The 13,318-nt window shown below is 43.5% G+C and overlaps 1 protein-coding gene across 1 annotated transcript in view; it reads left to right on the top strand.

The window, feature by feature from the left end:
• Positions 1–7,407, top strand: part of tmtc1 (transmembrane O-mannosyltransferase targeting cadherins 1) — a 79,178-nt gene extending 71,771 nt beyond the window's left edge. Inside the window, exons 18-19 of the mRNA XM_029462293.1 lie at positions 5,375–5,452; positions 5,983–7,407. Coding sequence (XP_029318153.1) covers positions 5,375–5,452; positions 5,983–6,108 — 204 coding nt within the window. The 3' untranslated portion in view covers positions 6,109–7,407. The remainder of the gene's footprint in view (positions 1–5,374; positions 5,453–5,982) is intronic.
• Positions 7,408–13,318: the final 5,911 nt, after the last annotated feature.

The raw sequence follows: 13,318 nt of genomic DNA, 5'->3' as shown, positions 1-13,318 counted from the left end.
TAAATTGTGTGTAAATCCCACTGAGACAAATGTGTCATTTGTGATATTGGGCTATATAAATACATTTGATTTGATGCATGAGAGAGAGAGAGAGAGAATTTTCTTATTAAGTTAAATTTGAAAATAATCCAATTTAAGCCCGACCGATATCAGAGCTCTATGCTAAGAAACGGCCTGAACGTGAGTCAGGTTTCTGAAACTAAAGTCTGAAACCCGAAATGATTTTGCTCCTTAGTGTAAGTGGGTGAGGTTGGTATGATTTGCTTTTTGAACTGCAATTCCAAAACACTGTTTGTAAATGCAACTGAAGGTATGAATTGACTGAAAAGATAAAAAGCTTCTAACACAGGTCTAACCACATTGCCATATAACACATCTAGCTCATTACTGTGACTTCTTTCAGGCAGGAATTCCTCAACCTGACGTCTTTTGGGAATTACCATTTAACTACATTTATTGGCACACTCTGTATAACGTGTCTGAATCTGTGAAGGAACTTTCTGGAAGGCATCTTTCTACACAGGAAGGTTTGATTTATTTCCTGTGAAAAAGGCTTGAGAGGAGAAAGCAAACAAACCAAAGACTGAGCACTTTGTGGGAAACACTGGTGTAATGGAAACAAGGTAACAAGAGCCAACAAAGCCATCTCAGGCCTGCAGCTTTAAAGAAAGCAGTTCAGGGGAAATCCTTTTATTAGTAGTTATTTCTCTGGCATTATCACAGTCTTAAAACAAACACAAGGGGAGCAGTCTGAGAAAGTGTTTGAAGTGTGGCTTTAAACTCGTTTATTTTAGGACTTTTCTGTCTGTTTTTTGTCTCAAGTGTGTCAGCAGTAAGTCTGACTGTTGATTTAAACATCCACAGCCTTGCCCTAATCCCTGCACATAAGAAATATGAATAAATAAGCTGCACTTGTTGGCGATTTTAAATACTGCAAACATTGTTTGGCTTGAAAAGGGAATTTCAGTATTCAAGCTTGATTTAAAGCGGTGTGATGAAGAGACTAAAATCCACAACAAAGTGGAAATCAAAGAAAAAGCAAATGGGTCAGAATCTGAAAAACTACTTTGATTTGTTTTTTTTTCAATCTTTATTTTCATTCACAGTGAATTCATAAAAGTGTGGGTAGACGATCTGTAGTCCCAAAGTGTTGCTGGTCGAAAAAACATTATTTGTTTTATTGTTGACCTTTATGGTGTTTTTTATGTAGGAGGAGATACTTATCCAGACTTTTCTTTAATACTACTGGTACAGAACACAGTGGTTTATGTATCTTGTAGAACTCAGATATACTTGCAGTTGAAGGCAGAACCCTACCCTTCTGACCCCCTGACACAAAGGAAGAAAATATTTTAGGGGGTCAGACTGGGCCCCGGGGGGCCATGGGGTAGAAGCTGATACCATATGTGAACTTATTCAGTGGTGCGTGTTCTCTGTTTTTAAATAATCTCCAGAGAACACTGAAAGCAATTGTTGAACATAAAGTTTAATGATGCACACTGTAATCCTTGTTGAGTTAATAGATGTTTGGAACAGTGCTGTGTTATCACTTCTCTGCTGGGCTTTCACCATGGATGTATTACATTTTACCATAATATAGGATGTCTTTTCACACCACAGTGAACTTTCCAGATTTCTTCTTCTTACTTCTTCAAGACATTTTGACCTGTCATAGAGGAAAACCAAAGCTGTAAATAATGTAATTAATGAGAGCACGGTTCATTTAGGTGTATAAGCTGTACCAATGTTACAAGAATTGCGAGAGGCATTATGTTTTAGGGTTGTCTGTCCATCCGTACCCACATCTGTCTCATTCTCGTGAATGTGATATTTTAGGAACGCCTGGAGGGAATTTCTTCAAATATGGCACAAACGTCTACTTGGACTCAAGAAAGAACTGATTAGAATTTGGTGGTCAAAGGTCAAGGCCACTGTGACCTCACAAAACTAGTTTTTTTTTTTTTACCATAACCAAGAATTAATATGCTAATTATGACAATTTCATAAACAATAGGGTAACGGGATGAGGTGATGACATGTTGTGCAGACATAGATGTAAACTCAATTTGTGGCGGACGCATACAACCGTGAGGCGGTAATTCTAGTTTAATATTGTGTATTAACTGTCCTTAATCTGTGCTTGCAGTGGACATGCAGTGGCAGGGCTATGTCCAAAATCTGTCCCTATTTGCTATGCTTAATATATTTTACTTTATTTGAGTGTCTGAAAGTGTAAAGTGTATGCACTACATAGTCCATCCATCCATCCATCGTCTACAGCTTATCCAGGGTCAGGTCGCAGGGGCAGCAGCTCCAGTAAGGAACCCCAAACTTCCCTTCTCCAGGCCAGTGAGGAGATATAATCTCTCCACCGAGTCCTGGGTCTTCCCCGGGGTCTCCTCCCCTGGACGTGCCTGGAACACCTCCCTAGGGAAGCGCCCAGGTGGCATCCTTACTAGATGCCCCAACCACCTCAACTGGCTCCTTTCAACGCAAAGGAGCAGTGGCTCTACTCCTGAGTCTCTCACAGATGATTGAGCTTCTCACCCTATCTCTAAGGGAGACGGCAGCCACCCGCCTGAAAAAAACCATTTTGGCCGCTTGTACCCGAGATCTCGTTCTTTCGGTCATGACCATAGTTAAGGGTAGGAACGAAGATCGACCGGTAGATCGAGAGCTTCACCTTCTGGCTCAGCTCTCTTTCACAACAGTGCTGGTAAAGCGAATGCAATACCGACCCCGCTGCTCCGATTCTCTGGCCAATCTCTCACTCCATCATCCCGTCACTCGCGAACAAGACCTCGAGGTACTTGAACTCCTTCACTTGGGGTAAGGGCTCATTCCCTACTCGGAGTAGGCAATCCACCGGTTTCCTGCTGAGAGCCATGGCCTCAGATTTTGAGGTAATGATCCTCATCCCAACCACTTCACACTCGGCTGCGGACTGATCCAGTGACTGCTGAAGGTCACAGACCGATGATGCCATCAGGACCACATCATCTGCAAAGAGCAGCGATGAGATCCTCAGACCACCGAACTGCAACCCCTCTCCTCCACGACTACGCCTCGATATCCTATCCATGAAAATCACAAACAGGATTGGTGATATAGCGCAGCCATGGCAAAGGCCAACATCCACTGGGAATGAGTCCGACTTACTGCTGAATATACGGACACAACTCTCGCTTTGGGCGTACAGGGATTGGATGGCCCTCAGAAGTGACCCCACTCACCTCATACTCCTGCAGCACCTCCCACAGTATCACCCGGGGGAACCGGTCATACGCCTTCTCCAAATCCACAAAACACATGTAGACCGGATGGGCGTACTCCCAGGCCACTTCCAGGATCCATGCGAGAGTGAAGAGCTGGTCCGTTGTTCCACGACCAGAACGGAAACCGCATTGTTCTTCTTCAATCAGAGGTTCGACTATCGGCCGAATCCTCCTTTCCAGCACCTTGGAGTAGACTTTACCAGGGAGGCTGAGAAGTGTGATACCCCTGTAGTTGGCACACACTCTCTGCTCCCCCTTTTTGAATAGGGGAACCGTGGTGGTTTGCCACCCCCTAGGCACTGTCCCAGACTTCCACGCAATGTTGACGAGGCATGTCAACGAAGACAGCCCCTCAACACCCAAAGCCTTTAGCATTTCTGGACGGATCTCATCAACCCTTGCGGCTTTGCCACTGTGTAGTTGTTTAACTACCTCAGTGACCTCCATCAGGGAAATTGACAATGGTCCCCCATCAGCTTCCAGCTCTGCCTCTACCATAGAGGGTGTGCTAGTTGGATTCAGGAATTCCTCAAAGTGCGCCTTCCACCGCCCGATAACCTTCTCAGTCGAAGTCAGCAGGGTCCCACCCTTGCTGTACACAGCTTGGATGGTTCCCCGCTTCCACCTCCTGAGGTGCCGGACGGTTTTCCAGAAGCACCTTGGTGCCGACCGAAGGTACTTATCCATAGCTTCTCCAAACTTCTCCCACACCCGCTGCCGCCCTTCGAGTCCTTCGGTACCCTGCAACTGTTTCCTCCCGGATAACATTACCCGGAAGGAGTCCTTCAGTCGGACAGCTTCAGGTTTAGATCAAGGAGGCCATTCCTCCCAATCACGCCTCTCGAGGTGTGTCCATCGTTTCCCATGTGTGCGTTGAAGTCTCCCAGCAAGACTACGGAGTCCCCTGCTAGAGTCCCCTGCAGGACTCCATTCAGGGTCTCCAAGAAGGCCGAATACTCCAAACTGCTGTTTCAAGCATAGGCGCACAAACAGTCAGAGTTTTCCCCCCATAACCTGAAGGCGTAGGGAGGCAACCCTCTCGTCCACCGTTTGAACTCAAACGTAGCGGCGCTCAGCCGGGGACTTGTGAGTCCAACCCCTATCCAGCAGTACGGTTCAAGAGCCAAGACTGTGCATAGAGGTAAGCCCCACCAGATCCAACTGGTAGTGCTCCACCTCCCGCACTAGTTCCGGTTCCTTCCCCCACAGAGAGGTGACGTTCCACGTCCCCAGAGCCAACCTCTGCTGCCCGGGTCTGGTCCGTCGAGGTCCTTGACCATCACTGCCACCCGTGTGACGGCGCACCCGACCCCAGCGGTTTTTCCCATGGGTGGTGGGCCCACAGGATGGATGGATGGGAGGCACCACGTAGCTTCTTCGGGCTGTGCCTGACCGGGCTCCGTGGCAAACCCGGCCGCCTGGCGCTCGCTGTTAGGCCCTCCCTCTGGGCTTGGCTCCAAATGGGGGCCCCAGGCATCCTCTGGACAGGGTCTCTCCTCTCTTTCCCTCTGTATCATGAATACGTTTTGAACCACTCTTAGTCCGGCCCCTCGCCTGAGACCAATTTTCCTTGGGAGACCCTACCAGGAGCACCAGGCTCCAGACAACACAGCTCTCAGGTTCATAGGGACACACAAACCTCTCCACCCCGGTAAGGTGATGGTTGAAAAATGTAACGTCAATAGCATATACTGTACACTACTTTTCAATCACATTTTATTTATATAGCCCAATATCACAAATTACACATTTGTTTTAGGCATTATACATACTAAAAACTCCCATAAAGAACCCCACAATTAATGAGGAAAAAACGGACAGACGTGCAATAGATGTCTTTTGCTTCACAAAATGCTACTAAGGAAATGGTTCATCAATCACACAATGCAAGCAAACTATATTTATATAGCACTTTTCCAAACAGAAATGGTAAAATACTTTCAGGGAGAGGGAAATAACAGAGACAAAGAAGATTTACAACCTTCAAAACAGAAATGTAAAGTAAAGAAAATGTTTTGCTTTGCTTTTTTTTAAGTATAATAACATATGTGTAAGTTTAAGTGAGCAATGACCAGTCTGTTTTTGTTTTCTCCCACTAGAGCTACAAGCTGGCTGTCAAACTCAAACCTGACCAGTCCCAGGCCTGGATGAACATGGGAGGGATTAGGCACATTAAGGTAACAAACGTAAATGTATTCATTCAACACATCAATGCCTGAAAACATTACAGCTGGCAAATAAGCAAGAACACAAACATATTCTGCCCATCCACATTTCTCATTTTCCATCGTTATGATATTGCATCATTATTGTAGCTTGTTGGAGAGAATCCTTGTTGTTACACAGAGTTAGTTTTCCTTGGTAAACGGAATCATGCCAGAGGACCAGAGGTGCCGTACTGGTTCATGCACTGTAAGCTTGTGAGACATGTATGCTGGTATAAGACAATGCTTTAAATTCAAATACTAGAATTTTAACATTGATACGGAAACTTGCAGACAACTTTAAAACAGGCATAATGTGATCTCTCCTTCTGGTCCTGGTTAGCACTCGGACGCAGAGTTTTGAATCACAGGTGCGACTTAAACCTTAAACTGCAGTTAAGCTATGACAGGTAGTTCTGGATTGAAAACATGTTGTTTAAAACTTAAGAGTATATTGTTTGTAATTCCTATATTTGTGTGTGTGTGTGCGTGTGCGTGTGTAGGGAGACTATGCAGCAGCTAGGATGTACTACCAGCGCGCCCTGCTTCTGAGCCCCGGCTCCAAACTTCTGAAGGAAAACCTGGCCAAGCTGGACCGGCTGGAGAGGAGACTGACAGGGGGAGCATAGACGTATGTGTTCCCAAGACACTGTACCATCCTAGGCACAGATCAAGGGAGCAGGGCACAACCCAGCCCTAAGGAGCTCAGACACCAGCCACTACTGCTGGATAAAACAGACCCTGACCTGGTTAATAAGACGACAGGCCTGAATGAAAGTAGAGGAGGAGGAGGAAGCACTCGTCTGGTCTGCAGCAGGTTCGGAGGTGGGCCGGGTGTGCTGGAGTCAAAGAGACTGGTCAATCCACAGTCCAGAATATTTTCCTCGGGTTAGCAGAAGGCAATGGCTAGTTGAAGACCACCGGGAGCTCCATGTGTTGCCCTTTTGCATCAGCTTTACTTCAACATGCACATCTGCTTTAAACATTTGTGTTTGATTGATTTATTATTTAGCTTCATGTGAAGTCATTTCCTTTATGGCACTCAATCACAGATTGTAATTCAGTCCGTGAGAATGTTTCATGTATTTGCATTGGTGCAGTCAAAGTGTGTGGAAAGATGTTATGAAGGGAATGAGCATGGGAATAAAAATAATCTCCGCTAAAAGGTTTACTTTCTAGCTTTCAGAACTTTCAACTACATCTATAATAATATTACAATATATGAATCAAAATGTATCCGAAACATACTGATAGCTGAAATCAACGTGATTCAACCATACCGTCCACTCACAATGATAGATTAATGTTACAGAGTAGTGTTTATTTTACCTCACAAATGATCTTTAGCCAAGAACAGACACCAACTTGCAGACAGCACAATGACCAGACAGTTGTAAAGTTAAATTTTTTGGTTGAAAGCATCCAAAAAGCTAGTAAGTGGACCTTTTGAGTTTAGATTATTGTGTTGCACATGAAGGGAATGGGTTGACACGAGATCAACTTTAATCCCACTCTTTGTTGGAGTATATCAATAAATACAGTATAACAAAAGACAAAATCTGTAAAGATATCAGATTATATGAGAAATGGAATAAAATTTATAACTGCTGCTTTCTCTTTAGACAAACTATACTATGTTCATCTGACCTCCATTTCCAGAACTTGTTACTGAATAAAACCTAATGTTGCAAGCCTTCTGCAAGTATAATAAGCTAGTGTGTCTACTCCTGTGTGAGAAGGTAAACCTTGTGGCTTCATGCGTACCATAACCTCTGAAGATTTCTGTTTGGTTGCTTGTTGTGGTTTTGTTGACAGTGATTTTGATTGTGAATGAATTTTGTTGTGGAATGGCAATGGGATGAAAATGAAGTGACGAGTGCAATGACTGATTTGCACCTAGAAAATAAAGTATATGTTTTATTAAATGGTGTTTGGAGTTATTACTATTAATATTACAAATGGTATGTATTAAGCAAAAAAACACTCCACTAGACTCAACTGTGTTCCTTGTGTAGAAGGTTTTATTCCTACATTTCCCAGAATACCTTTGGAAATGTTTAATTAAACTATGATTAGTTTTTTCTCCATTCTAAATCCCCCTCCTGACAGGAGGTTGAATTAGCTAGTCAAGCCTTGACGAGATGTTTACATGTATATTTGCATAATTATTATTCAGGTGGAGAAGATGAAAAGCAGAATTGTATAATGTGTTTCTCCTTGTTTGTTAAATCTTTTGAGAGAGAGAGAAGGAAGAAAAAAAGAATGAAAGAAAGAATACCTCTTTAAAGGGACACCAAAAGCTGATGACAAGTGCTGATGTTTCCAGGTGTGTGTATGTGAGAAACTGAAATTTTAAAGTGATATCTCAGGAACGCCTTGAGGGAATTTCTTCAAATTTGGCAAAAACGCTCACTTGTTAGAGGTTAGGGACGTCACAACAACCTTGTTTTCACCTTGTGAGTCTGTGTTTGTGTGCAATAGTGTGTGTGTGTGTGTGTCCCTCCATGACAGATAGTGAGAAACTGAAATTATAAAGCCCTAGTGTTTATTCCACCACCTTTATTATGCTCCGAGGGCGGAGGCATTATAGTTTCAGGTTGTCCGTCCATCTGTCCCATTCTCTTGAAATAGATATCTCAAGAACCCCTGGAAGGAATTTCGTTAAATTTGCCACAAATGTCCACTAAGACTTAAAGATGAGCTAATTAGATTTTGGGGGTTAAAGGTCAGGGTCGCTGTAACCTCACCTCTGTACCTGTTCTGTTTGTGAAAGCGATAACTCAAGGGGAAGGTAATGGAATTTCTTCAAATTTGGCGCAAACGCTCACTTGTTAGAGGTTAGGGACATCACAAAGACCTTGTTTTCACCTCGTGAGTCTGTGTTTGTGTGCAATCGTGGCAAAATGTGCTACCACAAAAGCCGTTTTGAGTACTTTGTACCTCATGCCTCGTCCTACTTCTCCATCCTCTTCCTCGTTTCAGCTCTGGCATCCAGACTGCCAATTCTCACTGTGAATTTGCACCTCATTTCTTTCCTACATACTGATCTCATGCCTCAATCTCCTCCTTTTTTACATTACAGGTAATTTAGCAGACACTTTTAGACAGGGAGTTACATTTTGGGTATGTAAGGTTTTGATGCTAACATCATTTTGCTTCTGTTGTGTTAACAGTGTGTCCACAACTTCCCAATGTCAGAATTGTGAGGGTGTGTTCAACAAAGTTTATTTAACTGTCTGAAACAAATAATCCAATATGCATTTCCACTTTACTCAGTTGATCAGGTGTTTAGCATTGTTACAGTATTTTCTTAAGTCTCCATAGTGGTATAAAGATATTTTGTTAAAATAACACACTACTCTCGCAGTTTGCTGACAATAGACCATTCAGAAGCTTGCGTGCATATTTAAGTATTAAGAAAATCTGTATGTTTGTTATTGTCGATTTAGACGGCATAATTGTGTATAACGATATCTCAATATATGATTTCATCACAATATGATTCCATTGAAAGACGCAAAATGATCATAATGCCCAGCCCTATGCATTATTCTACAATATAACAATATGTAAAAAATATGTCTACTACAATAAATAACATTAACAGTGTATATAATAATCATTAAAAAAATGTATTAAGTGTGTTAAAATGCAAGAATAGTATAAATAAGAATATATATTTAAATAAATGCAGTATTAATGCCAAAGTAAACAGAGTATTGCACAGTTGAATTATAGCGCACAATTATTGTACAGTAAATCAGTATTGCACAATTAAAGATGTAAATAAATGATGGTGTTTTAGCTCCTGACGGGTCAGTGTTGAAAGGCTTGCTGGACAAAGAAATTAAATAATTCCTGTCGTGCTTTGTGGTTCATCTCGGTGGAAGCCTACATCACAACATTGTATTGTTTGTGTAACCAAGTGGATTCTGCGCAAATAATAGATAAGATGAGGTAAGCCTGTATTGATCCCCAGAGGGAACATTTGTGTTTTGCAGCAGCAAGAGGACAGAAATAAGAACAGATACATAGAGAAAGTAAAAGAAAACTGCTGTTGTACAGTCTAATGTCATTGGGCACGTTCTGCATTCAGTGGTGGAAAGTACTAAGTACATTTACTCAAGTACTGTACTTAAGTACAACTTTGAGGTACTTGTACTTTACTTGAGTATTTCCATTGTATACTACTTTATACTTTTACTCCACTACAATTTGGAAGCAAATACATTTATACATTAATTTGACAACATTAGTTACTAGTTACTTTGCAGGTTCATATTATTCAAACAAAATATAAATCAACTAATGAATTATGATGTACCATTATTGATTAAGATACCTGGCAGTATAAAAAGTCATTAAAGTAAGTTCCACCTTTACCCATCTCTCCACCAGCAGCCGGCGTTGTGACCACACCCCACTGCCACAATATTATTCCAAAAATGCATAAGTATTTTTACTTTAAGTATATTTTAATGCGAATACTTTAGTTTTTTTACTTAAGTAAAATACCTGAGTACTTCTTCCACCTCACCACAGCATAAATTGAAAATAACATAACAAACACCACTGGCTCCCCATTATCTTCATTTTTGTATATTGACACTCATTATAGAAAAGGTTGCCGATCCTTGCCTTAAATGCTCACAATGACAATGTAGACACGCTGATGAACATGGACATTTTCTTCACAATCTTACTTTGAAATGCTAACATTTTCAAATTTACACTAAACACAAAGCGGAAGCTGAAGCTGATTGTAATGTCACAGGTAATTGATCATAAATCACAAGTTGTAGTAATTTTGAGCAATTGCATGTTCAATGTCTTGCCCAAGTGCACTTCAACTGTGTGTGTCTGCGTCAGTCAGTGTGTGTCTGCGTCAGTGTGTGTCTGTGTCGGTGTGTGTCTGTATCAGTGTGTGCCTGTGTGAGTGTGTCTGTGTGTGTCTGTCTGTGTCAGTGTGAGTCTTTTTCAGTGTGCGTCTGGCTTCGTCAGTGTGTGTCTGTGTCAGTGTGTGTCTGTGTCGGTCAGTGTGTGTCTGTGAGTGTCTGTGTCAGTGTGTGTCTGTGTCGGACAGTGTGTGTCTGTGAGTGTCTGTGTCAGTGTGATTGTCTGTGTCAATATGTGTCTGTGTCAGTGTGTGTCTGTTTCAGTGTGCGTCTGGCTTCGTCAGTGTGTGTCTGTGTCAGAGTGTGTCTGTGTTAGTGTGTGTATCAGTGTGTTTCTATGTCAGTGTGTGTCAGTCTGTGTCCGTGTGTGTCTGTGTCAGCCTGCATCAGTATCTGAGTGATTGTGTGTCTGCGTGAGTGTATGTCTGCGTCAGTCAGTGTGTGTCTGCGTCAGTCTGTGTCAATGTGTGTCTGTGTCGGTGTGTGCCTGTGTCTGTCTGTGTCTGTGTCAGTGTGAGTCTGCGTCAGTGTTTTAGTTAGAAATGCTTCATTTGTCTAATTATTATACACGGGTGAACATATTTTTATGGGTCAGTGTGTGTCTGTGTGTCAGTGTATGTCTGTGTCAGTGCCTGTCTGTGTCAGTATGTGTCTGCGTCAGTGTGTCTATGTCAGTCAGTCTGTGTCTGTGTCCGTGTCAGTGTGTATCTGTGTCGGTATCTGTCTGTCAGTCTGTGTCAGTCTTTGTCAGTGTGTGTCAGTGTGTGTCTGTGTAAGTATCTGTCTGTGTGTGTGTGTCCGTGTAAGTGTGATTGTCTGTGCCAGTCTGTGTCCGTCTGTGTGTGTCTGCGTCAGTGTGTGTCTGCGACATTCAGTGTGTGTCTGTGTCAGTCAATGTGTGTCAGTGTTTGTCTGCATCAGTGTGTGTCAGTCTGTGTCTGTGTCAGTGTGTGTGTGTGTGTGTCTGTGTTGGTGTGTGTCTGCGTCAGTTTGTGTCTGTGTCAATCTGTGTCAGTGTGTGTCTCTCAGTGTGTGTCTGTTTCAGTTTGTGTCCGCATCAATTTGTGTCTTTGTCAGTATGTGTCTGTGTCAGTGTGTGTCTGCCTCAGTGTGGGTCTGCGTCAGTCAGTGTGTGTCTGCGTCAGTCTTTGTCTTTGTCACAGACACACACTGACACAGACACACACTGACATACACTGATACACACACACTGACGCAGAGAAACACTGACACAGCCAGACACACACAGACAGAAACACACTGACACAGAAATACACTGACACAGACACACACTTACACAGACACACTGACACAGACACACACCGACACAGACACACACCGACACACAATGACACAGACACACACACACTGAAACAGACACAGACTGACACAGACACACTGACACAGATTGACGCAGACACACACTGAAACAGATTCACACTGAATAACACAGACACACACTGAATAACACAGACACACACTGACTGACACAGATACACACTGGTTTCAAAGCGGGCCACTCAACTGAGACTGCCCTCCTCGCTGTCACTGAGGATCTCCACACTGCTAGAGCAGCCTCCCTCTCCTCTGTTGTCATCTTTCTGGACCTTTCTGCTGCGTTTGACACAGTGAACCACCAGATCCTCCTCCACACCCTCCAAGAACTGGGAGTCTCAGGTCTCTCCCTGCTCGCATCCTACCTAAAGGATCGCACCTACAGGGTAACTTGGAGAGGGGCTCTGTCAGACCCCTGTCAACTCACCACCGGGGTACCTCAGGGCTCTGTCCTCCTCTTTTCACTGTACACCAACTCAATTGGCTCTTTCATTCACTCTCACGGTTTCTCCTACCACAGATACGCAGATGACACTCAACTGATTCTGTCCTTTCCCAGATCTGAAACCCAGGTGGAGGCACGGATCTTGGCTTGTCTGGCTGATATCTCTCGGTGGATGGCCGCACATCACTTGAAACTCAACCTTGACAAGACTGAGCTCCTTTTCCTTCCAGGTATATGCTCTCCCAGCCAAGACCTTACCATTAACATCAACACATCTGTTGTTTCCCCGACTCTGACTGCAAGGAATCTGGGTGTGACGGTCCCAACATCGCTGCAACAACCCGCTCCTGCAGATGCACTCTGTACAACATCAGGAGGATACGTCCCCTACTGACTCAGAAGGCGACGCAGGTTCTTGTTTAGGCTCTTGTCATCTCACGCCTTGACTATTTCATCTCCCTCCTCGCTGGACTGTCTGCATGTGCCATTCGAACTCTACAGCTCATCCAGAATGCAGCAGCCCGACTGGTCTTCAATCTACCCAAGTTCTCCCACACTACATCGCTTCTCCGCTCCCTTCACTGGCTACCAGTGGTGGCCCGAATCTGCTTCAAGACTCTGGTGCTAGCCTACCGTGCTGTGAATGGATCAGCCCCTTCCTACATCCAGGCCATGGTCGAACCATACACACCAGCGCGTTCACTTCGCTCTGCGTCGACCAATCGGCTTGCCACTCCCTCACTGCGAGTGGGACCCAGATTCCCCTCAAACAAAACCCGCCTGTTTGCTATCCTGGCTCCAAAATGGTGGAACGACCTCTCCATTGATGTCAGGACAGCAGACAGTCTTCACACCTTCCGTCGCAGACTGAAAACTCACCTGTTTCGACTGCACCTCGGCGAATGAAGAAAACAAAATAACTGTTCTTTGTATGTTGCACTTATATTGGTTTAGCTTATTTATAGCTAATAGTTGAATTTGTATTCTATTGTTTCTGTATGTTGCATTTATGTTGCAAACTGGCTTATTTGAAGACAGTGTTCACTTATACGATTGTACCTAATTGAAGCTATTGCACTTACAAGATTCTTGCTGTTTGGAGTTGTATCTCCATGATTGTTTGCACTTTTTGTACGTCGCTTTGGACAAAAGCGTCAGCTAAAT

This window comes from Cottoperca gobio, chromosome 23 (genome assembly GCF_900634415.1).
Source record: "Cottoperca gobio chromosome 23, fCotGob3.1, whole genome shotgun sequence".
Lineage (NCBI taxonomy): Eukaryota > Metazoa > Chordata > Actinopteri > Perciformes > Bovichtidae > Cottoperca > Cottoperca gobio.
Note: the sequence above shows the minus strand (reverse complement) of the source record. Positions and strands in the feature narration are given on the sequence as shown.